The sequence below is a fragment of the Rutidosis leptorrhynchoides genome, chromosome 9 (genome assembly GCF_046630445.1).
Source record: "Rutidosis leptorrhynchoides isolate AG116_Rl617_1_P2 chromosome 9, CSIRO_AGI_Rlap_v1, whole genome shotgun sequence".
Taxonomy (NCBI): Eukaryota; Viridiplantae; Streptophyta; class Magnoliopsida; order Asterales; family Asteraceae; genus Rutidosis; species Rutidosis leptorrhynchoides.
The window spans coordinates 343,499,645-343,526,163 of NC_092341.1; the positions used below are offsets into that span (position 1 = coordinate 343,499,645).

Below are 26,519 nucleotides of genomic sequence, written 5' to 3' on the forward strand. Positions count from 1 at the left end.
AAAGCAACAAAAAAATTGATTAAAGTAAGCATATATAGTACAAAGAGTGACTACAAAGAGCCAGTCAAGGCATAATAACTTGTTCTAGTAAATAAATAAGTTTCATGTAGAAACGTAGTAGAAATTCAAGTTCAATTCTCAAACACTGCACTCTAGGGCCTTGACTTTCCCAAAAAAAAAAAGTTACATTTTGGAATGTCCACTGTTGCATTTTCGGTATAATTTGAAGATAGCGTAGCATACTTGCCTTTTGTTTTGGTAGAAAAAATCCTCATTTTTGATTGAACACTTATTATTGTAAGCTCCATTAAAGACAAAAGTTGTGTTTTAAACTTTTAGTATATAAGATGAACTGAAGTTGTGATGTGGTCCAGCGGCTGGTGGTCTGCCTCCTTTAGGGGAGGTCAGGAGTTCGACCCCCGTTAGCTACATATTAACCCAAAATTTCATCCCTGCCATGAAGTTCCACCCATGACACCTTTCCCACATCGCGTTGGGGGGGTGGGGGGTAAAAGGGAGGGGGGTTTTACCGTCCATGCTCCGTATGAGATTCGTGCGGATTTTCTCCTAGGCACGTAGTTAGGGGGCGAGTGTAGGAGATGAACGCGTGGGTGGTTAAGTCTCCTTGGGTGATTCTAACAGCCGTTCAAAAAAAAGTAAATAAGATGAACTTAAGTATATAAACATCTACAGGAAAAGTTTGTCCTTTGTGAAAACAAGTAGCAAAAGTGAGCCGCGCGATGCTGCGGGGTCTTTCGGGTTGCATATTCATAGGTTACGTAGCGTTATGTATTTACATAATTAAAAACGATTTTCTACGGGTGTGTTTGGATACACATGGTTAATACCTATTGTACCTAATGGTCTGCGCTTTTTTAACGCCAGCAAGATTGCGTAAGAAAGGGGAACAGAACCATCGATATGATGTAGTTAGTTTAGGTTGTTTATTTTACGTGTATGCACGTGTATGAAAGATAGCCCGAAATAGTTATTTTTTTTTTAAAAAAACGTACGTTTCGCGTATAGTTAGTTGCATTATGTTTGTAAAATTATTTCGAGTTGAACGGTGGAGTCGGAAAAATTTAACTCGCGGCAAGCGATAAGATATGCCCCGTTAAAAATTTGTGTGGAGTTCGTTAAAGATTTTTTTATTAAAAGCATGAGTTTACTTTTTACCCCATTATTCCGAGGATTGAAATTGTAAGATGGCCAAACTTTGGGAGTGAAATGGTTTTGTTTTTGTTGTTGTCGTTTGGTGTCTCACAAAAGCACCTAAAACTACAAAATCTTGGTTGTCTTTTAACGCCAGCAAGATTGCGTAAGAAAGGGGAACGAAAACGTCGATATGACGTAGTTAGTTTGAGTTGTTTATTTTACGTGTATATATGTGTACGAAATATAGACCGAAATGATTAATTTTTTTGAAAAACATACATTTCGCGTATAGTTAGTTGCATTGTGTTCGTAAAATTATTTTGAGTTGAACGGTGATGTCGGAAAAATTTAACTTGCGGCGAGCGAGAAAATATGCCCCGTTAAAAAGTTGTGCGGAGTTCGTTAAAGATTTTTTATTAAAAGAATGAATTTAATTTTTACCCCTTATTCTGAGGGTTGAAATTGTAAGATCAGGCCCGGCTCAAAGGGTGTGCAAGATGTACATCTGTACAGGGCACAGTAAATTTAGGGCCCCAATAATTTTGAGGGCCCATTGTTTTTATCACAAAAATTACTACGGGGTATATATATTGTTTTTATCACAAAAATTACTACGGGGTATATATTTTTAAAGAAAATTAGTGGGAAGATAAATTCAACTAATGGAGAACATATAATATTTTATACATCTTACCAGTCGGGGCTTTTAAATTTATAAAGTAATTATCTTTATAAAGCTACCGATGTGGGACACAAAATATATATTACAATTTCTAAATAGAAGTTAAGCCCAATCGAGGCTTTTAGCATTGTTCACCCACATGCACTTTTTTAAACATTAAATTTAGCTCTCTAGTTATTTTAGTAGCATCCAACTTGTTTACACATGTTCTCGTTTTACAGTCATAACAAATTGTATAAGTTTAAATACGTAGATGTGTGCTATTCCATATACGACGACGTTGCCTTTTGGGAGTTACAGAGTATTTCTTTTCTTTTTTTATGGCCAAAATCAAAACTTAGTCTGTATGTTTCCGTTATATAATACGCAGTACATATATACACGTGTACGAGTGATTAAATATTTGGAGTCTTTAAGGATGCTAGATTCCATATGAAAGATGAGCTGTCTAACTTGATTAGGTGCCAAACTTCTAAAATATATGAGTAATGTATTACAGAGTACTTGTTTAGGAAGGGGCTTTTTTTCTCGATTCGCACAGGGCACCAGATTCCATAGGATCGGCCCTGTGTAAGATGGCCAAACTTGGGGGTGAAATGGTTTTGTTTTTGTTGATGTCGTTTGGTGTGTCAGAAAAGCACCCAAAATTACAAATTTTTTGGTTGTCTTTTAGTATATAGGGTAATAATAATAATAAGGTAATTTGAAAACAATTGAAAGTACTTTGATCGTTTACTATTTTGATAAGCTTGAATTAGTCAACTCAAATTGATATTGATAAAATACACTAAGAAAGAACTACTGTACTATTTATATACGAGTTACAAACGACTATATGCTTATTTTAGACGAGCAGCAAAACTTAATAATGGTAAGAATCAGTTTTTAATGAGACATGGACTAGGGATGGCAATGGATGTTCCATCCATGGACATCCACCCGATCCGATCCATTTATAATGGATATGGATGATGTAAATGGACGATTAACGGATATGGATATGGATATGGATGATCTAAATATTTTGTGGATCGGATATGGATGACAATTTATCATCCATGGATATATCCATTATCACCCGAAATACATCTATATATACATATACATACTAAAATATATGCATATACATCTACATATCGATATGCATTTACATATAACCTCCAAAATTCTTAAACTATTAATGAAAATAAGGTTTGTGATAGTCACAATTATTAAATTGTTACTAAAAATATTCAAAGTTACATATTTAGATTAGTTTCGACGTATATTTATTTATATTATAACTTATTTTACTCAATTAAATTCACAATCGGCAACAAATTACAATCAAAACATGTGTAACAAATCAAAAACATAAAAATTAAATATTTTACATTTGTCATAATCTGTATTAAATGGATAAAATCGTTGTTAAATTAATATTTCATTTGATATCCAACAGATATCCATTAACCCGCTTAATCCATCGGATATGGATATGGACGGATGAACTGAAATTAAATGGATATGGATATGGATATGGATGAGCAAAAATTAAATGGATATGGATGTGGATATGACATCACCCGATCCATATCCGATCCATTGTCATCCCTAGACATGGTAAGTAGATGATAAATTGTATCGTAGTTGAATGATTTTTTTGAATATGGAAATGATGTGAAGCTGATTTCATCTCCGTAATTATTTCTAACACTTTGGAATGATCTTAAATTTACATAATGAAAGACAACATATTTTTGTAAGTTATGTTGTTTGTAATTGGAATGGAAGCGTATTAAGTTGAAAATCTATAGAGTTTCGTCCTAGTTCTGAAACTAATAAAACAAAAAATTATAAAGAGGGATCGAGATTCATGATATATCTTATCCTGTTTGCAAGTACAATATTGAATTCTTCAACCATATTTTTGTCACTTGCAATATGGTGAATGAATCTTGAAGAAATGTTAAAAGACGGTGCGACATGGACATACTCGTGGTCCAATCTTGGGCCCAATAGACTTTCTAGTTTCAACAGTTGGCGGGCTTTGAAGGCTAGAAAAGACATGTTCTACACGATTATTGCTTCGTCCATGTGGATGATTTGGAAGCATAAGAATGGGGTCATCCATCTGACCTCATCGATTAGAAAGGCGTATTTATATTTGATTTCATTTGTTAGTATTCATCTAGATTGCTAAAATATAGATCTAAAAGTAGTTGCCGTTGGAACAATTGGTTTGTAAATATGTTGTAACTCTTTTTTACTTTCTGTCTCTTTGCTAGAAGCGTTCATTTATAAAATATTGTTGTTAAAAAAACACGGAAATAAAAACTGATAAAGTGATAAAAAAAACTGAAATCGTACTGAATTTGCTACTTGTGCGTGACCACGTTCTTAATTTTCACGCTTCCTTTATCTTTTAGTTATTCGCTATACTTTTGTCGGCGTTTCATTTCACTCGCGATCTGATTTTGGTGGGTTGGTCTGCACAATGTCACCTTCATTGAACAACTCCAGAACTAGCTTTGGTTAAGAGAAACTTACGTGGTTATGATTTGTTTTTTTGATTGTGTTATTGGGTCCGAGGGATTAAATGTGGTTTAATTGATTTATCATTTGGGTTTAGATTGTGGTTTGCGGTACTATCCGTCGACGGTCTTCTAATAATCCAAATTGATTTAGAATTTTCGATGTTGTTTGGTCGGCGTGTTAATGGCGTCAGGTGATTCATACATTTCAATTAGCTTGGTTATTCAATCTCACATGAACTTATTCGTTTGTTTAGCATTGCTCCGGTCTTTTTCACGTTCAATATAGATGGTTGAAGACTCATTGCCATTGAATACAGTTAGGCGAATAATTATTTGATAAAGTTCTGGATTTGTGAAGTACGTAAACGACTGTTTTCGTGTCAGTGTCAAATGCTACACGCACGTTTATTATAGTATTAGTGCAATGTCGATTAGAGTCGTGCTTGGTTTACATATTAATTTGTACCTAAGATATTTGTATTATTTATATTTTTGCTTAATGTTTTAGAAGAATTTAAATTTAAAAGCAGATGTGATAAAATCAAGTCAAGTTTGTGTCTGTTATCGAGTTCAATTTTTAAGGGAAAGGAAATGGTTCAGAGAGAAATGGAAAGATTGCATAAAAAGGAAAGAGAAGAGAGGAGGTGAAAGATTTCAGTGTAGTTTTCTTTTGGGAAAATTGTTTGAAAATGGATCGAACTTTCATCATAATTCTATTGTATGCATCAAACTTTAAGATCTCCTATTGTATGCATTCAACTTTCTAATTTGTTTTATTGTGTGTACTTAACCTGCTATAATAGGTAAAGTACAAGTCATTTCAATTTCATTTTAAGACAAAATTACATTATTAATTCCTGGTGTTCGTAAAATATTGCATATTAGTCATTTACAGTTATTTTTGACGCCCCTGATCCCTTATGTTTCATATATTACCACCCATCACTCACACCTCTTTCCTCCATTCCAATCTTTGTCAGAATACGGTTAATTTTTTATAAAACCAATGAAATTATTAAAAACAATAAAGATGTGAATATAGGGATGAAAAAAGTGAAGACAAAAACACAGTTCAACAATCTACACACTTTCTCCATCTATTTTCTCATTTTATAATCACTTAAAATTCTTACTTCAAAACTAATTAAAAATCATGTATGAACCTCACAATCACAATCACCATCATCACAGATCTAAAACTGGCCGAACAAACGTTTCCGGTTCCGGCGATACTGGTGACGACGGAGACAACGACGATTAGTGGAACGGAGTTTGGGATGGAAGGAGCAACCATGGAGATCTAGACGAAGATGAAATTTGTTGGAGGGTGAGGGTTTAGAAAATATTTACACAGAGTTGAAAATGGAGTTAATTGTGGTGTTACAGTTGATGATGATGATGATGTTTAGACTGATTATTTAATATTTAATATTTAATACAGTATTTAATTTTAATCCTTGGATTATAAATTAAAAACTATACTCACTTCAACCAAATACTAGAAATCGATTAGTGTATTTATTGTCAGCATAGTAAGACAATTAGTTACGTAAGTCATAGCCAAACACCCCCTTTAAAAAATCTCACCATAATCAGACCTTGGTGTCTTCTGAATTCTCGAGATGGCAACACAAGAGTCAAAATATAATCATCTTCACACTTTAAAGGAGGGCACACCCATATATAGCGACTTTTGAAACCACGTAGTAAAAGTACTTGTATAATAAAGAACAAAAAAAAAGTGAAAAGCATACAAGATTTCATAATATACAAATGTACAGAGTGCTTCACAGCTCTGATTTCAGGCTTAAATATGATTTACCTAATCCAAACTCTTGGAGAAAATGTTAATTGTGGTCTTTCAGTCTAAATGTTCCATTGTTATTGTTATGGGTTTAATTTGGCAATCAAAATGATTTTTAATTTGGGAATCGAAATTCTAATGTATATAATATAATGATGATAATGATGATGAAGATGATGATGTTTGGAGAAATTGCAATTGTCGTCTCTTCTTTTGAACTGAAATTTGATTTAGTGATTTACACATAAAATTAAGTTTTGGATTGTATATGGACATTAGATTTTTATATTTGAAGGAAGATGAAGAAGATGATTGAATTTAGGAAGGGGGGTGAATTTGTTATGAAGTTGAAGTTTAAGGACGGAATAAAAAAATAATACAAACCACAAGGACTACTTTTGTACTTATTTATACATATTAACCGGATACCTGCTATACAAGTTACTTAATATATACAATAGAACAAATTAGAAAATTGAATGCATACAATAGAAGATTTGAAAGTTAGATGCATACAATAGGAATACGGGGAAAGTTCAATGCATTTTCAAATAATTTTCCCTTTTCTTTTAACCTTTTCCTTCCAAATTGAAAGAATTCACGTTACTTCCGTTTCTCTTCTCTTCTTCTCATTTCTTTTACTAAAACCGAGTACCAGACCTTAAATAATTACTAAATAATTACGAGTATATAATATATAATATATAAAATATAAATATAAATATATATAAAATAAAAATAAAAAATCAAATTATAAAATATAAATTAAAAGGGGATGATTCTAACGCACCCTTTTTAATCCTCACACACATATTTTAAACTTTTACTCTTCCGATAATATTCCATTTCTTTAAAACTTTAAATTGGTTTGTGAGGTCCCCTAAACTAAAATTGTCACCCAAACACACCATCACCCCCTTTGATAAATCTAAAACCCTCGTTTCTTCTGAAACCCTAGATTTCAGCAGCGCTTGATTGAAATCGAGAAAGCGCACGAAAATGTCATCAACGGTGTTAGAGCTGACACGTGCGGCTCACGAGGACACCGAGCGGTTCGAGCGACTAATTGTTAAAGATCTACAGAACGAACCGGCTACCAGTAAGGACCGTCTCTCACAGAGTCATCGTGTTCGTCATATGATTGATCAAATTACATCCACTACTCATAAACTGGTAAGCTCTGCGTCTTATTCATGTTATTATTTGTGTTTTGAATGCGATTGTATGCTATACTCCATTGGTTTGAATAGAATTTGCATTCAATTGGTGAAATTTTGCCTTAACTCTAGGTTTTTTTTTGTAATTGAACAAGTATATACTTATATTTCTATATATACACACTTATATACATGTGTAAATACTTATATACACAAACTTAGGTATCAATTATGCTTTTGATTCGTACTAGATATGGTTAGTTAACTGGTTTTATGATGTTAGGTCGAAATATATGAAGATAAAGACAATGCTAGGAAGGACGAAATCGCAGCTCTTGGTGGACAAACTGCAACTGGGACGAATGTTTTCAGTGCGTTTTATGACCGATTGAAAGAGGTTAGTGGTTTCGGCCTATTGTTGTAATATATGCTATGTATATGTGTCGATATCTGTTTAAACTTTGTAAGTAGCTTCTGGGGGACCTATTATTTTTATTGTTTTTTGGCTTTCTAGTTTCAAACTTTTTAAATGTTGCATTCCGGTAAATTACGAAACATATATTACCTGTCATTTTGTCTCTCTCATGTAACTGTCAATTTTAGTTTAGCTATTTATTAATCTGGAGCTTCGAGATTAAAGTCATTTTTGACAGTATGAGCTCTGCGTGGGTCTTTTTTGCTATTTGGTTGCCAGCTTTGTATGAAAAATAACTTGATATAAATTACTTAAACCAAAAGCTTTAAGAGGAGTTGGATTTTGTCTAAAATAGCCTGGTCTATATGAACTTTTGTTGTTACTACTTAAATATAACAGAAATAACGTGTTTCACAGATTCGAGAGTATCATAGGCGTCATCCATCCGCACGAGTTATTGACACCACTGATGAATACGAGCAGTTACTTGAAGAAGAACCGCAAATTGAGTTTAGTGGGGAGGTTAGTCACTCTATCCATATGTGCATGTGTGTGTGTGTGTTTACATATTATTGTCTAAATTTCTGTCTGTGGTTTGTGAGCTGCATATATCTGTTGTATGTCAAGTATGTTCTTTGTTTTACTGTTGTTTATTCTAATCGGACTTGTTTTTTGCAGGAAGCCTATGGACGTTACCTAGATATGCATGAATTGTACAACGAATTTATCAATTCTAAGTTTGGCTCAATCAATCCTGATACTGGTGAAAAATATGATTATATTGCTTATCTAGAAGTGTTTTCACAGCCACATAAAATCGCTCGGAAGCTGAAAATGTCAAGGTAACAGTTAACACATCCTTCAGTTTCTGACTCTTTTCTCTTATCTGCATTTATTATTCATATTTACCGGTGTTTGCGATATGTAACTACTGTTTTTTTTTTCAAGTTTCACGTTACACAGTTTTTATTTTCGATATCAGTTTTGCTCTGTAATTTTTTTTTTTTTTTTTTGTTAATGATGAATTATATATTCATTTTTGTTCCAATTTGTATCCTTTTTAAGATTAAATCTATGATTATAGACTCAATAGCGGTTGCATGTTAGTGTCTATATGCTTCTTTGGGTTATTGTATCTGTGAGTTAGACTGTGACTGGTCTAAAGGAAACTACAAAACAGTTTCTCGATATAATGTAATTGTTTTTTATTTCATGATGATATGTTTGTAGATTATTTATGCATAAGAAGAAATCTATAGGCCTGATAGTATTTTGCTTTGCAGGCAGTACAGGGAGTATTTGAGCAAAGTAATTGAATATCTGGTGTATTTCATTGAGCGCACAGAGCCCCTTCAAGATCTTGATAGGTTATTTTCCAAGGTATTAGCTCATAATTCTTCTATATTATTTTTGTTTCCTGATAATTCTCATTGGTTGCCCCTTTCTAACTATCTGTATCTATTTGTTTCTCTACTCGTTTATAACAAACCTGTTCCAAATCTAAGATTGTAGCCTCTTATGCAGATTACTACCCAATGAACTGAAACTTAGAGAAAGTGTGTGCTTATTACTTGAATAACTTGAGCTTTTATAAAGTCATGCTTGGGTCCTTTTTATAGTGCTATGTGTCGTCGGTATATACTGATTTTATTGCAGCTTCCGTTTATAGAAAGTAGTGAGATATCTGTTCATAATCTTGATTTCAGGTGGTATCAGAGTTTGAAGAGCAATGGGCTGATGGCAAAGTAGAGGGCTGGAAGGACGAGGCTCAAGAAAATGGGCATGATCTTGAGAACAATACTGCAGTTGATCTCGACTACTATAGTACAGTAGAGGAACTGGTTGCACTTGGACCCCAAAGGTTGAAGGAGGTAAGGGGCGTATTGGTCATATTATTTGGTAACTTAGTCTATTTCTAATTTGACTCAATCACTCAATAATCAATATAGCTCAGTAACACTAATTTTGGAAATACTGAAGTGAGAACGTAAACAAATTAACATTAAATCCTGAATCTAATGCAATATTATATGGCAGGCGTTGGCTGCACTCGGATTGAAGACTGGAGGTACTGTTCAACAGCGTGCAGAAAGGCTTTTTCTTACTAAGGTATTTGCTCCGTGTTTCCCTCTTTATTTACTGCTTCTATTACATTAAAGCATTGCTAAGTACTCAAGTATGCCAGTTTTTGGTAGTAAATATATGTATGTTTTTAAAAAGTGGTTAGTAAAATAGAAGGATAACTGTTAGTGATAAACTGGGACGTTCTTGTATCATGATGATTTATTTTAAATAGTCGAATGTTTTGCAATGGGAAAATTATTTTTTATATTTACTAATATTAAGGATATCCAAATGAATTTCCATTTACACTGAGACCTTATTTCAGGTTTCAATGCCGGTGTAACCTCAATGTGAGTTATTCCATGTCACATGCACTATGTGTCTTTTCGTTAGTGAGTATATCAGATCTGATTACAGATTGTTTTTGTCCCTGCAGCACACACCTCTTGAAAAGCTGGATAAAAAGCATTTTGCAAAAGGTGCACAAAGACCTCAACAGAACGGTTCGGTTGCTACTCCGCACCAAGATGAGGATTCGAAAGAAATCGCTCTCATGGAGGCCAAATTAGAGAAGCTATGTGAGCTGCTGTCAGATGTAAGCTTGCCAAAGTTGTATTTATTTTTTTATTTTTTTTTAATATTATTGTCTTTTTCTATTTGGATACAATCATAAAACTGACATTTTGTTTTCTTTTCCAAGACAATAACGAGAACTAAAGATAAGGTTATCAATAAACACGGTCAGAATTACGAGGAAATGGGAAGGGACGACGTAAGATCCGTTACATTATTCTGTTATTATTATTTTGTGTATGTCTACCACGGTCACCTTTATTCTTTTTTTTTTAATCTTTTTTTCAGGAGGAAGTACCTGAAGTTGAGAGTGACGATGAGGACCAACAGATTTATAATCCTTTGAAGTTGCCAATGGGTTGGGATGGTAAACCTATTCCTTACTGGCTGTACAAGCTTCATGGCCTTGGGCAGGTAATGTTACTTTTTTTAACATATATATATATATATATATATATATATATATATATATATATATATATATATATATATTCATTATTATTACATATTTTTTTTATTCTTTGGTTCCCTTTCGGGCCCGAGTGATCCAACTCGCTATGCAAAAATCAATTCTAATGCATTTAATTATCTTTTCAGGAGTTTAAGTGTGAGATATGTGGAAACTATAGCTACTGGGGACGAAGAGCTTACGAGCGTCATTTCAAGGAATTTAGGCATCAGTACGGTATGCGTCGACTTGGTATTCCAAATACCAAGAATTTTAACGAGATCACATCAATTGAGGTATACCTCTTTCTTTCATTTAATAATTTGTGCGATCATTTTCATATTTTAAGTGTTTGTATCTGTGCTAACTTTGATTATCACGACACAGGAAGCACAAAAACTATGGGAGAGAATAAAAGCGAAGCAAGGGGTGAACAAATGGCGACCAGAACTCGAGGAAGAATACGAAGACAGGGAAGGCAACATTTACAACAAAAAGACTTACACCGATCTTCAACGCCAAGGCTTGATATAATGGATGTCGTCTTCTTATCACAAGCAAGTTTATCGTTTAGTAGTCATCTACTATTGCGAATAACATAAAAAGCTAGTTATTGATGCTGTATGAATTTTTGTAATGCTAATACTTTTGTTATTTTTTTGTTCTCATCAATCGTTTAAAACTGCTTCAACTTACAATTTCTGGCAGGGACATCATGTGTTACTTTTGTAATGAAGTGAGCCTGCAATCACAAACTGAAAGATCAAGTTCTGTCAAAATTGACTGTATGTGGGTTTCATTGTAGTAGTCCTGTACTTTTTTGGGGCGCATGTCGCCAGTACTTTGTTGCAACAAATGTATGAGTATTTTTTTTTTTTTTTTTTTTGGATTTAAAATGGATGTTAATGTTTTTAAGGGTAATCACGGTTCTTCATTTTGGGAACAAAAGTATATGAAGTTGAAGTTAAAAGCTACACTGCTTTAAATGAATAAAGTTCTATCTTAAAGTAACTGGTTCATCAACCTCGAATGAGTTTTGGGATAGTTGTACTATTTGCAGTATCTTTCTGACTACAACTTTTTGGTTCTTGGTATTTAGTAGTAACAAGTATTCAGATGTAAGATAAGGGCATATATAAGTTAGATTTTTTTTTTAATGACAATCCTAAATGCGTACAAGTAATGTACAATTTTGTGACCACCACATTAAAGTAACTATCTAATCGATACATATAAAAGGCACTTCAACAACAATTTTTAGAGCTGTCGTTAAGAAATTTCATAACGTCTTTAGTTAAAATTAATGAACTTCTAAAACTAATTGATTTCATGTTGAAAATCTTTTTGGTAACATTTTTCATTTATTTCCTATACGGAATGGAATATTTATCATATATCTACAATTACAATTTCTGGGCTTGTTACTTTTCAATTAATGATCTTTCTGTACAACTCTTAATTGAATTAGTAAAATTATTATTTCATTGTCACTTAATTTGTCACAATCTAAAAATTACTCCGTAGTCGGTTTCTAGTCAGTTTCTAAGAGAGATAAAATCAACACCACTTCCCAATCAAAGGCAAATAGAAACAGAGCTAAATTAAAAAAAAAAAAAAAAAGGTAAACAACCCTTGGTTTTGTTGACTAACCAGTCCTACACAGCCCAAGCGAGTTCAAAATAAAGAAATTTTATACACCACAATTACATCTTTACTCCAGCATAATTTCATAAACACAAAAAGAAAATTCCAAAACTATGATTAAGAAATAAATGAGGTGACTATATAAATGTATGATCTGATCTTACTACACTTCCCTGATACCCTGCTACTGGTCTTTTTCTATATCTAACATTAATTATTACCTTCCCAAATCCAAAAAAAAAAAGAATTTAAAATTACAAGTTAGCAGAGGCGTTCCTGATTTGTTGGAGACACCGTTTCTGTATTCTTTTTCGTTATCACTACTTCTCTAATTCATATATTTTCGGCAATTCGGCGCCTTGCATAAACACGGGACTTTGCAGTCATCGCTCTCGTCTTGATCAAATAAGTAATCATACCTACACAACCACAAAACAATATAAATAATGAAAAGTATACGCGAGATACGCTTCGGTTATTGGTTTAATTATTTAGATAACTTACGTTAGTTCATCACCAGTGGTCACATTAGTTCTCGCAATAAGCACGATTCGACTTTCATCACCACCGACACTCATGATCCTTGCATAGCAGTTTGGATTACACTAGAGACAAAAACAAGAATAATTGCAAAAGAAATTATGTTAGACAAAATAGAGGTGTCAAAATGGATCGGTATGGTAATGGGTCAAAACTCAAAACTGATAACATTTAGTATTGTTTGAAGACGATTGCGTTTGACCACAGGGATTGAATTTTCCATTTATAGAACTGATATTAAAATAACTATGCAGTCACGTATGCATTTAGAACACGCTTCAGGTAACTTTCACCTGTTTGACCCGTTCCAGATTATTAACTTTAACCACTTGACCCATTAGAAATGCAAGGTTAAACGGTAATTAGGGAACTTACAGAGTGATTAATTAGGCGTGCTACGTTTCCCTTATCTGTTGCATCTACGACGACTTCTTCACTGATTTTAAACAGCTGCAAACAAGATTTTGACCAAGTCAACACAGCATTATTTGTGGTTTAACGTTGTAAATTATATAGACGGGTCGGAATCTAACATAACAGTCTTTTCCCTGTCTTCGATATTGTGCTTCTCTTAAATCAGCAACACTTCCTCTCACTTGCTCACCACGATATTCCAGTACCTGGATAATGTGCACATAAATGGTTCATATATATTCATAAATGTAACAGATCAAGTGTTAGAATTCACCATTTCGCCCTCCATGATGTTTCGACGTGCAAAAAGTCCCCAACCATGAATTCCCGATCTACCAAAGCAAACCCTGTCATTTTCAGTTCTCTGCATTTGTAATGAAAGCAGGACCTTTACAAACTCGTATTGATAATGATAGTTAGCGCTTATTTATTTCATGCAAAATTGTCAATGGTTAGACAATTTTATTAAAGAAAACATGTTGGTTTGAAAAAAGGTTGAAACTTTGCCTGTAAATGGCGTAATCTTTCTCTGAAGGTAGAAAAACTTCGAGGTTCTTGCGTTTCCTGTAGAAAAAACGAACCAAGTGCGTGATCGTCAGGCTTTTACAGAAATCAAAGTTAAAAATATTAGATTTAAAAAGAAAAAAGAAAAAACTGATAGGATACCCTAAGGCTGTTTAATCGTTGTATTTTTGTCAAAGAGTGATGACATGGTCTGGTGACTCGGTGCATGATTAGCCTGTCTACCATATCCTGTCAAACAAAATTCAAAACAGGTCAAATGAGCTAACAATTAACGGGTCAAATGATGAGACGAAAGTTGTCCAAAATGTGTTTATAACACATACACTTTCATATAGTATCTTAATCTTAATCACAGACCTAGATTGTTAGTTATTACTGTTGTAATAATATAATGTCTGTTATTAGATTTAACACCTTAAAATTAGTTAAACCTCTTTAAAAGGGAATCAAAATGTTTTTGATTCAACCCGAACCCACCCCGTTTCTGATCTGACCACGTATTGACCCGTTAGGCCATTATCCAATCCACTCAGTTTGACACTGTTAAACTACCTTGTTGTGTGATCTTTGGTGCACCCTGCATCTTGCTGCAGAAAACGGCTCGGCCTCTGTATAAGTTTCAGAGGTTGGAGCTTCTTGAAGTTGTAATCGTCTTGGTGTAATCAATCTCGAACCAGTTTTGTTACTGTTCACACCTAAGTTTTTAGTAGAAATCACCCCACCTGGTGTCTGTATTATGAGGACGGTATCTGGATTTGGAGCCCTGAAAGAAAGCACAAACATTTAGGAACACAACAAAATCCAGAGGTGTTTGGAACGCTGGGTGACAGGTCAAACTAGGCTGAGTTAACCATAACACTTTTTGTCCATATATATTAGTATAAAGCATTAGTGTCTTAAATATTAATACAAATGTTTTATTATTGCAAGAAATACACTTCGGGATGCCTGATACATTTAACATATAGCAAGCACTTAATAGTTTATCTGCTTGACCCAAATCGACCCATTCATAAGTAAATATGTAAAAACTTCCACTGCTAAAATATATCAAGCTATGGTTAGGTTTGGGTTGAAACCGTGAACTGATTCATTCTTACTCGATTACAACCTTTTGAAATCACACTGAACCAAACAATGAAAACCTTATTATTATATATTGCTAATGATTTGGTCCGATTCCAAGGTTTAAATGTGTTTTCATACATATTTTAAAATCATTTAGTACATACGAGTCTATGAAACTTATATAAGATAGATTTATAAGAACTCGAAATCCTTAACATAGTTGACTTGTTATAAACTAGTACCTGTGATAAGCGCAATATGACACCATCCTTGTAATCTGCTTCCCGTTCTTTTGTAGGGAATGCAGCTGTGAAGGAAAAAAATATGTTAGGGTCATTGTCGTTTCCATTCAAGGTAAAGACCTAATATTTTGTTGCGAGTAATAAAAATGGAACCCTAAGTAAGACTAAAAAATATATTAAAAGATCATTAGAAAACAATAGCCTCACCTCCATACGATAACCAGCTCTTGACGCACATGTTGCATGGTAATAAGTGGAGCACTTGGAGCATTGTGTACAAGAACCATGAATTTGCTTACACACAACGCATATCTGAAACAAGATAAACCATTTGTCAATTACTGAAAATTACAATATTAATTACAATCTGGAATGTTTATGTTATTCTACATTAGAAGTAATGTTCATTATATACTCTTATCTTATGCCCTTAGGGCATAAGTTAGCCAAAAGCTTTATATATTTGACAAATACCGTGAAATGACCAAATAAGAAACAATCACGTATAATTGTATTGCAAATCAAACATCAATAAATATGTAAAGAAACGAGTAAGTACACGTTTTAATAATTAAGGTAAAAAAGTGTACCTTCACAAAAGAGTTTGATGGGATACTTAATATTCCAAGTGCAGGTTCCATCTTTTCGTCGCTTGCAAAACAAACCTCGGGTCGAAACCAAGCACATGTCACATGGACCCACAACGGAGAAACATCAGTAGGCTTCAGAGCACCTCCTAAAAAAGATTTCAACAAATAAAAAAAAGTCAATAATTGCAAAAGCCAAAAATTACTAAACCAATCAGTTTACTTTCCATTTTATGAACCATTAAATGGTACTACTATATTCAGATACTATACATGCATTTAAATATATATAAACAAATTACATGTGAAAATGTAAGTCAGTTAATGTGTAAAGTTAATACCTTTTACGGGACATAGGCAACATTCTCGTTCAATATCTGGTGTCTCACAGGTCCGGCAAACCCATGACGTAAAATCTTGAACGTTTCTTGCACCATAGCATTCTTGATGCACAGCTATTTGACATCTGTCGTGTACAATTCAAACAAGTTTTTTTATTTATTTATTATTTTTTTTTCATGTTATTGAAATGGGAACACAAAGAGAGAATGACATGAAGAATAAGATGGGATGATGAAAAGACCTGATGCATATAATGATTTTGTTGTAGTCCCAATCTTCAATCCAACGACATACAGCGCAACGTTCGGTTGTCCACTTGGCATATACAGGTTCATATTTTTCTACAAAACAACGAAACACATCAGCAAATATGCAAAAGCATGACATATACATGTTATTAACTTTAATCTCATGTGTTAGAGATCAGAAAACACCTCGAAGAAAGCTAAGCAATTTCTGTTTCCGTGCTTTTATAGAAGGGCGTTTAACATTATTGACGGGTTCAACAGTACGTGCATGATACTCTGCAACCTGCAGCATCTGTAAAATAACAAAATTTTAGGTCAGAAGCTACCAAATGAAATACAATAGATGGCATTATTACATAGAAAACAGAATATAGAAAAAACAGGTTGTGTACATAGTACATACCCATTGTTCGAGGGGCAGCAAGGAACCCTTCACTTTAACGGTACTTTTCCAGTTTTTCAGTTTTGAACCCGTATGCCGCTCCCATTCACTAAGTGCCAACTTTTGGGTCCCACAAGATCCGCACTTGCACATGACCCTTCAAAAAAGGACAACATATACTAATGCTAAAGTGTGGATTCTATTTGACAGAAAAAAACAGCACAATATCTATTAACATGTCGTTGTATCCAGAGTAGACATTGTAACTACCCAATTTCATAAAAAAGATCAAAGCTTTGTGAATCTTTAATGAAAATGTTGCCACTATTATTACATCTCAGTGATGGCAATGGATCGGATATGGATCGGGTGATGCCATATCCATATCCACATAAAACATTGATTATTGATTATGAAAAATTAAATATGAAATTTGTAAGTTTATTTTGTTAGATATACATGTTTTATTGTAATATATTATAGTTATATAGTTATAGTTATTTCATTATAGGGTTGAAAGCAAAATGTAAATTTAGCGGTAAATGAGCTTGTAACAGTAAATATGTAAGCATATATCTATATTTATGTATATGTATATGTATTTCGGGTGGTGATGGATATATCCATGGATGAAACAGTTCATCCATGTCCATATCCATATCCATTTAGGTTCATCCATATCCGTATCCATATCCATTTAGGTTCATCCATATCCATTATGAAGCGGGTGGATCGGGTGGATATCCACCGGATCGGGTGGCCACTGCCATCCCTACATCTCACCTACACGGGCGGCTTTTGGGCACACTTTATTCGACCCAATCATATATAGATATTATATACCACTATAGAAAACAATTTTTAACTAGAGCAACACATTTCAATAATAGTAATGGCCATGTAGGAAAGTTATTTTATGAATTGTTTTGAGATGGATGAGTAATAAGAAAAAAAGGTTAAAGGTTTTCCTTTTTTATTGGATAAAAGATGGTGCGTTATTAAGAGATAGACAGTGTACTAACACATACGACGGCTATATATATGGTAGATACGAAAAAAATAAAAATAAATTGACAATAATATAGAGAAAATATTGTGTTTGGCACTAATTACACATGGATAAATCAATCGTGTCATAATAGATATGTATATGTGTATGTATATGTATATGTATATATATGCTTACAAATGCAGGCTTGGATAGTATATGCCTTCAACCCCAGTGCAAATAACAGTAACCTTGTCAGCCTGCACCATATCCTCCTGCTTTTTATTATATCTGAAATACAAGAAGTTGATCAATTCACGACACATTGTTCATAGGATACTGTTAATGAAATAAAAGGTTTGATCAATTCACGGTACAAATTTCAGCATGCTCCATACATAATGTCAGCATGCTCGATTATAGCCTAATTTATTTAATCAAATTAAAGATAGTACTGAACATCTCTTGATCCCTATTAAGTGAGATGCTTATATAGATAATATTGTTAATTGTATTAATATATAAGTTATCATTTACCATTTAAATTATGGAAATACCATTGTTGCTTATTCTAGGTGTTGTTTGTTTTTAAGATGTTTTTGTCTGAAGATTTGGGGACCACGTCTGTAAAAAGGATGTGGTCTGAAGGTCTGTATGCTGAATAATGAAGACTGTTGGTTTTTATGTCTGCAAAATAACTTAATCATGTCTGCATCACTTAGAAGCACATTTCTAACTTGCAAACAGAATAAGACATTATTTTATCTTATGTCTTGAGAAAAACAAACAGTCTTTTCGAGCGCGCAGACATAAGACATGATAAGGTCTGCAGACCGAAAACAAACGAAAACTAAATATTGCAAATCTAACATGTCTGTCACAGACTTACTCACCTGTTTTTAGGTTGACAAGTTTCTGAATCTGATAACTCAAAATTAAACTTCGCTTTGCAATCGGGACAGTAGTAATCACTTGACCCGAGATCCTACAGATGAAGTTTGAATTCATATAGTACAAAAGATATCATAAAACACAACGATTTGCATGAAACTGAAGGATTGAAGAGAACCTTAAAATGATGACCCGATATTTTATCACATTCTGCATGCACCCACACTTTACACCCATCACATCTAACCCATCTAACGGTATCCGAACGATTCCATATCTTTTTGCAAATGCCACAATAATGTTTTAGTTTTGTCAACTGAAATAAAAAAGCATACCATCATCATTCGCAAATATAAACAACGCAAGAAAGTAAACCTAAAGTCACAAATGTTACACAAACCTTAGTGCATGTAGTACAAAGAAGACGACTATTAGGAGACGCATCATTCATTTTCTGTAACATTTTAAGTGTAATAGTCGAGCCGCAGCCTTCACATGATTGAATGTGCCGCCTTCTATTAATTTCCTGCAAAAAAAAAAAAAAAACACACACACACACACACACAAACAACTAACGTTAACAAAAGTCAAAGTTTAAAGCTTTAGAGTAATCATTAACACAAACTTACCATCTTTCGAGAAACAAGTTCGCGTTCATGATTTGAACCTCGGGTCTCATTAATCACTTTAGGGATAGACTCGAGATAATCCAAATTACCAGCTGCCGCATTAATTTCAACCATTAGCATTTCTGTAAATCCGTGTTCAGCTAGAAATGCTTCCTCTATGGCTGAACGAAGCACACTCGGTTCACTGTCATGCAAGTCAGTCTGACCCTGAAACCTAAAAAATGACACATGCTCATCTTATCATTATTTTCTTTTTATTAATTAATGATAGAAAATAACAATAAACTCAAAAAGTAAATAGAAACTGGAATACAACAAACCTGTCAACATTATCTACAAACGAAAATATCATTCCACTTTTAATCCATGCATAGTCCTGTATCATAACCATAATTATCACTAAATTACATCAACCATTGCAGTTCATATATGAAAAAGAATAAAAAAAGAATTACAAGAAAATAAACTGAAGTAATCTTACCCTTTGTGTACCATTACCCGAGTAACCAAAGAACATGACACAAAAAGCACCATCGACCCGAAAGCCAAGAACTTGTTGAGGAGCATGTATTACCGGGTCAAGAACAATAGCAGGCCAAGCAGGATAATGCTTTCCAGATTTAGCCCATACAATATCACCAGGTGAAAACTCATCGGGTACTTTAAAAATCTGATTTTTATTCGAAAAACCGTTCCTTTTTCCATCATTCGTGACAGACTTAACATCATCAACATGTTTCTTATTAAACCTCGAGTATTTCTTCGTCTCAATAATCTCATACTCCTCATCATCATCAACCTCCTCTTCCTCCACATCATCATCGAATTTCTCAAACTTCGGTAATGATTTACGATACTTATTATTATTACAACAACCTTTATCTACATTAGGTTTCTTGGTTATAACATGATCTCTAGCCTTTGAATTCTTAACACTACTAGGCTTCTCTTTATTATTAGGTGCAAACTCAGGGTCAAAACTCAAATCATCTTGACTATTACTAACATCAATTTTATTTTTTTCTTTCTTCCAATTATCAAGTATCGAATCATTAAACCGAGATGGAAGTACCTGAACACGTCCTCGTGACGTCCGAACCAATGGTGGCTTTGCAGGTGTTGGTTTAACAATATCATTACTAACCACATTACTATCATCATCTTCAACCTCCAGTTTCGGTCTCGGTTTCGAGTCAACGATCACCACCGTTCCGGTATCCGTACAGAAGCTCGGAATAACACCGTCAGCAAAGTGAAATCCTAATTCACTCAACGTAATCATCCCTGTAGCAACTTCACCAAGCAGATGTAACGGATAATAACCATTGCTCCGGTTACCGGCGTAATTTTTCCGTTTCTTCCGTGATTTTCTCGACGACCAGCACTCGCCGTCGTCTTCACCGCTGCCGGACTCGATAACTCGACACCGCTTCAAATTCGGCATTGGCGATTTTAACTTCCGCTTAATTATCATCCTTCGAAACCCTAGCTTGACAAAAACCTAATCTTTAAAATTAACGAAAATACAAAGTTAATCGAACGAATTAACGAAACGAACGTTCGATTAATCACTCTGATAGATCAATTTATTAAACAATTTGAATAATTTGATTGAATTCAACGAAATTTGATAATTTAGGGGATCTTCATTTCTCTCTCTGTTTTCTCGAAGTCACTGATAAAATATATAAGAGTTAATTTCAAGCTGGTGCTTAAAATATATAATTTATTAATTTTAATTTCGTGAAATAAGCGTTTATAAAGAAACTTAAAATCGGATTCATGCGAGAGATAAGAGATTTTAGTAATATTTTAATTAAAATATAGAGAAAGAAAGGTTTATATATTACTGGATATAATTTTTGTTTTTGAATATATAGATACAATGTGGTGTATGTATAGGTAGACTGAAAGAAGAGAGAAAAAGTTATGTTTTACCCACTTTTTGTGTTTCAAACATCAACAACTAGTACTCCGTACTTGTTTTGAGATCACCTATATATACATGTTTGTCTGTGTTCTATTTGTATAAAAGTCATATGTTGTTCAACATCAACTAATTGTTTTGAGATCATATATACACATACATACACACACATATATCCATATGTGTTTGTGTTACTATATGTATAGACTCATATGTTGTTCTTTAATTAGTTGATATCATGTTGAAGGTTCAAGTACATTTGTTATGTGATTCACTTTTATGAAGTTTCAAAGATAGTACAGTTTTTAACTTTGGTTTCATTGTCCCGCCAAGTTTCGTTAGTGTAATTTTAGTTCAAATGATATTATTATTAATATTAATTTATTATTTTTAAAAATATAAATATAAATAGCCATAGTTATTTTTATTTTAAGAAAAATATTTTTTTTTTAATGGGCAAAGTTGGGATTTCACAATATATCATAAAAGAGATGAAGTTGATCTTGGTTCATGGATGTGATTGTGCTTTTGGTTACTCGAAAAGTTTGTATAAGTGTCGTGTTTGGGTTCTTTGTTATGATAAAATACAATGTTTTGATTAAGGTTTTTGATAAAAATTGTGTCTTTTTGATCAAGTATTCGGACATCATAAAGTAGATTGGTTGTACAATGACTTGATGTTGTGTCCAACACCACTTTTTTTTTCTTTTTTCTTTTTTATCTTTCTTGAGATTTTCCGATGAAACAACGATCGGAGTTTAGGTGGAGGTTCGCCGGAACCGCGGACTGCAGATCATTAGGTTGAAAGAGATGCCCAAAAAACTTTTTTATAAGGTATGTGAAGTTGGTTACGAAAGTGAAATCAAATGTGTGCTTTTGTTACAAGGTGTCATTTATGGTGGTGTGGATATATTTATGTTTTATAAAGTTATATTTTATTTATTTTTGGTGTATTAGTGTACTACTAGTAGATGATGATGTTGGTAAGGTTTTTGTAGTTTGTTTTTATGGTAGTCGGAGTTTTTTAAAAGATGAAGGCAAGATATTTGTTTAAGAAAAGAAAAAGGAACAAGGATACAAGTGGGGTTTGGTAGCTAACAAAGGTACCTTGTGTGGTTGGTCAGTTATAAATAAACTGGTCGTCATAATAATGATCGGAATCGGAATAATCGACGTTAGATTTGTGATGGGTTTTAACTTCAGTTGAATAAACATTATAAATATAATTATAATTTTAATAATAATTATTATATGACTATTGATTTATGTTTCAATTGGTCAACTTATAGTTAGTCTTAAAGATTATAGACAAAGAAAAATCAACTGGGTGTTGTTCATTTACTTTTTTAGGATTATGTTGACATCCGATACAACGTACTAAAAAAAAAAAAAAAAAAAAAAAAAAACAACAACTATAATTACTGAACTCATCCAATTATTGTTTGATATGGAATGGATGAATTCTGAATATTGATATGAAGGTGTATATTAGGGGTGTGTTTGGATGAAACTAGCTGGAGCTTATAGCTGGAGTTAGAGCTTATGGACTAGAGCTGGAGCTTATTTTTAAAGTTGGTAGCTGGAGCTTATTATTTTTTATAAGTGTTTGGTAAACTAACTGGAGCTTATTTTCTAGTTCATAAGCTCTACTTTTTTTCATAAGCTACTAGAAGTAGCTTATTTTTCTAGAGCTTATGTTTTTCATAAGCTCTACTTTTTATGTCTCCCAAACGAAGCTTATTACTTGGAGCTTATTAAAATCATAAAGCTCAAACTCCTATAAGCTCTCATAAGCTCCCATAAGCTCTTCTACCAAACACACCCTAGATCATTATTGTTTTTTTTTCTTTTCTTAACGGCAAATTTTATTAAGCTTCTAGCTAGAAACTAGAAGCAACAAAAGAACCACCAACACAATTACATAGGCTTTACAAGCCAAGAGTTCCACGAGATAATATCTTTAGTTCTACTAGCTAACCAAGAAAAAGAAAATATACTAATGGAATCAAAAATATCCTTCTTCTTCACCCTTTTATTCAAAAAAATCACATCATTCATGAAACGCCATAAAACCCAAACCACTGCAACAACCACAACTTGAAGTCTAATCTTCAATTGGGCCGATGCAGCCCACTGTAACACCCACGAAATGCAATTGTCCCAATTCTCAAACATAGGAAAATCAATAGCGGACCACACTTTTATTTTCTTCCAGACCTCTTTTGATACCACAAAGGACATGATAAACTTTCCACGTAAACATCACGAAGCCATAGATTAATTCTTGTTGGAAGCCTATCAATAACCAAACGTCAAAGGAAAATATTGACCTTCGAGTACCTGCTACAGAAAATACAGTAGGTCGAATAAATATCCTGCGAAAAAGAAGCCTGATTGAGAACATCGATCAGATCATTAACCATTGATTCATTGCGGCTACCCAGATTATTTCGTGTCCACTGCCACCTCCAACCAGTCGCCTCCCTTCTATCTAAAACGGTGCAATTTCGATCCGAATCTAAGTAAAATAATCTGTTAAACCTCTTATAAAGTGGAACGTGTCATACCCCCAAATAGGGCCTAGGGTATTTGTGACTAATTATATCAAATCACAGTTGTACAAACGAGAACGACTCTAAATGAGACGTTTTATTTATTAAATAAACAGCGGAAGCATTATTCAAAGTTTTACATCATAAGAGTACAGTAAATGGGAAATGTCTAAATAACATGATAAATATGAATGATGGACTCCATGCAAGCAGCAAAGCATACATCAATCATCTAGAAGCAAGTAGCAGCTAGCTCAATCATCACCTGAGACAAAACATGCTTAAAGTGTCAACCAAAAAGGTTGAGTGAAATTCATATGTTTATAAATAATATCCAAAGTTTTAGACCACAAGATTTAGTTTAAAGTTGATCAATATAGATATATCAATCTAAAAGTGTTGCTGTAGTTTGTAATATCGCTACTAAACAATTTACCCTATGACACCTTGTACTGTCAGTGTCGTGGAATCATTATTATGTAACCAAAGACCAACGGTCGAATAGTTAGAGACGTTACTCTCAATAGGCCTACTCACAATAATTAAGTTTGCATTTAAACGTAGCAATTAACGATATTACGGTAGGGATTTAGCATGAATCAAAGCATGACAGCATAGTTAACAATTTAGTACTTGTGTCTAAGCGTAAAACAGTTATAAAGCAAGCATGTGTCTCACCCCAAAAGTTGTAAAACAGTTATGAAACAGTAAAAAGTGGGGCTATGAAGTTCACCTTAAATAGCAGTTGAAGATAATCCACAAAGAAAAGAAATGACGGAAGTAAGTAACGGAGATCTCAACCTAGAGATATAACGTTTAGTCAGTTATGTTCTAACAGACAAAAAGTATGTTTATTAATATAAGGATTATATTAATAGTGACAATTTATAGTAAGAGTTTCTACTTTTGAAAAGTTTCCATTTAAAGCAGGTTTATAGTTTTAGAACGTTTGGGTTATAATCCTCCACATTAAGACGTTGTACAACTTAGTCCAAACTTCGTTGCTATTAAGTAAGTCGGGATGACCAGATGTAACCGGGGGTCAGGAAATTTCAGTTGGATTATAAGTCTACAACCTTTCGTTTAATCCAAAACCTTATTCCCATTATGGCAACCTAGACATCATCCACTTTACCGTAAATAGCGGTGAGTTCGTATAAGTCATACGTTATCTTTTGATCATAACCTTCACCCATTATGTGAGTATAGAAATACGACATGTTTATCTATTAATAATATGATATTAATAAGTTTATTGTTATCGTATTAATAATTCGATTATCTTTATTATTTATTTAAGTGTATATAAGTTTATGTTTATTATTATATATATTATTGTATTTTAGGAATTAATAAAGTGTATGTATGTATAATAGGGAAAGGAATTAATTAGTTATTATAAGTATTATTTTGATGTTTTATAATAATAGTAACAATATAATATTAATGTATTTAATTAGTTTAGCCGAATTATATACATATACGATTTAATTTGTTGATTAATTCTATTAGTCACCTAAAAATTATGTTCATAATTTTTATAACTCTAGTTAGGTATATGAATCAGTAGAAACGTTTACAAAAATAATTTTTTCAAGTTTTTATATTTATTTCCATTTTTCTTTGCATATGTTCTCGGTTTAGATTAAATCAAAGTTAATTAGGTAATAAATATCAAATCGACCTAAATAAATAATTTTATATTTTTTACAGGTTCTATATTCTATAAAAATGTTATAAAAATTATTAAATCAAATTTATATCAAAATATTATTTATTTAACGTTTTCTAATTATTTAACCATTCTAATCGGCCTATAATTAAATAAATAGGAAAAACAATTTAAAATTAATTTTTATATTTTTTTACAGTATCTAGTGATGCTACTAATCATATAAAATGTTTATAAAAATAGATTTAATACATTTTTGTATTTATTTTGTATTTTCTTTGTTATTTCTCTCGGTTTAGAATAATGCAAAAGTAAATTCTATTTAAATACTAATCGACCCATTTATTTAATTTTTATAATTTTAACTTGTTTATAAAAATATAGTAATCTCAAAAAAAAATTATAATGATTTTTATTACTGTTTAATATTTTATTACGAATTTTTCATAGTTTTCATGTTTAATTAATAAGTAATTCGTAATTAAATATAAATAATATTCCAAAAATTCTAAAAATCATTTTCACATGTTCCTTAATAGTTCTAACTAATTTTTATACAATTATTACTGATCTTAATATTTTATATCATTTATATCTATTATATATATATATATATATATATATATATATATATATATATATATATATATATATATATATATATATATATATATATATATATATATATATATATATATATATATATATATATATATATATATATATATATATATATATATAGTGGTTTTGATTAAAATATAGAATATACATAAAATAGTAAATAAATTTTGATTTCAATTATAATATTCTTTTTATGTTAATTTAAAGTTATGAAAATATTTTTTTCCAGTTTTTAAGTACATATACTAATTTTTATTGATTTATAGTATATATATATATACTAACCGAAACAAAAATAAAAATAAATATATAGAACAATATATAAATTAATATTTTGAATTTAATAACTTATATGTGATTAATAGAATCTGTAAAAATTATTTTTACTAATTCTAATGATTTATAACTATTTAATCCGATTTATATATTATTT

The 26,519-nt window shown here is 32.4% G+C and overlaps 2 protein-coding genes across 4 annotated transcripts; one reads left to right on the forward strand and one right to left on the reverse strand.

Annotated features, from left to right (window-relative positions):
• Positions 1–7,079: 7,079 nt before the first annotated feature.
• Positions 7,080–11,825, forward strand: LOC139866071 (splicing factor SF3a60 homolog). Of its 3 annotated transcripts, none has more exons than XR_011765225.1 (13): positions 7,080–7,330; positions 7,598–7,711; positions 8,147–8,251; positions 8,408–8,571; positions 9,013–9,109; positions 9,436–9,600; positions 9,767–9,838; positions 10,230–10,388; positions 10,494–10,565; positions 10,655–10,780; positions 10,964–11,110; positions 11,202–11,435; positions 11,523–11,825. XR_011765225.1 is itself a non-coding variant. In XM_071854200.1 (13 exons), the coding sequence occupies exons 1-12, from the start codon at positions 7,157–7,159 to the stop codon at positions 11,346–11,348; spliced, it is 1,542 nt and encodes a 513-aa protein (XP_071710301.1). In that variant the 5' UTR covers positions 7,080–7,156; the 3' UTR covers positions 11,349–11,371; positions 11,523–11,825. The 3 variants fall into 3 exon arrangements, 2 of the variants coding, with proteins under 2 accessions (XP_071710301.1, XP_071710300.1); XM_071854200.1 differs by having other exon boundaries at positions 11,202–11,371; XM_071854199.1 differs by having other exon boundaries at positions 11,202–11,825.
• A 662-nt stretch (positions 11,826–12,487) lies between these two features.
• Positions 12,488–21,028, reverse strand: LOC139867421 (histone-lysine N-methyltransferase ATX4-like). The gene is made up of 22 exons (XM_071855785.1): positions 19,796–21,028; positions 19,635–19,690; positions 19,315–19,528; positions 19,086–19,211; positions 18,864–19,001; positions 18,688–18,779; positions 17,993–18,085; positions 16,828–16,963; positions 16,611–16,716; positions 16,418–16,517; positions 16,176–16,300; positions 15,838–15,983; positions 15,455–15,559; positions 15,248–15,312; positions 14,490–14,700; positions 14,079–14,165; positions 13,920–13,976; positions 13,687–13,776; positions 13,532–13,618; positions 13,374–13,448; positions 12,963–13,063; positions 12,488–12,877 (listed from the first exon to the last, which is right to left on the reverse strand). The coding sequence occupies exons 1-22, from the start codon at positions 20,786–20,788 to the stop codon at positions 12,787–12,789; spliced, it is 3,294 nt and encodes a 1,097-aa protein (XP_071711886.1). The 5' UTR covers positions 20,789–21,028; the 3' UTR covers positions 12,488–12,786.
• Positions 21,029–26,519: the final 5,491 nt, after the last annotated feature.

Excerpts from the sequence above, each read along its gene's own strand:
- LOC139866071 (XM_071854199.1), top strand. The coding sequence starts at position 7,157 with ATGTCATCAACGGTGTTAGAGCTGACACGTGCGGCTCACGAGGACACC. Across the intron at positions 7,331-7,597 it reads CATCCACTACTCATAAACTG|GTCGAAATATATGAAGATAA; the intron begins GTAAGCTCTGCG and ends TTATGATGTTAG. Across the intron at positions 9,601-9,766 it reads GACCCCAAAGGTTGAAGGAG|GCGTTGGCTGCACTCGGATT; the intron begins GTAAGGGGCGTA and ends ATTATATGGCAG.
- LOC139867421 (XM_071855785.1), bottom strand. The coding sequence starts at position 20,788 with ATGATAATTAAGCGGAAGTTAAAATCGCCAATGCCGAATTTGAAGCGG. Across the intron at positions 16,518-16,610 it reads ATTGCTTAGCTTTCTTCGAG|AAAAATATGAACCTGTATAT; the intron begins GTGTTTTCTGAT and ends GTTGTTTTGTAG. Across the intron at positions 13,064-13,373 it reads CACGCCTAATTAATCACTCT|TGTAATCCAAACTGCTATGC; the intron begins GTAAGTTCCCTA and ends TTTTGTCTCTAG.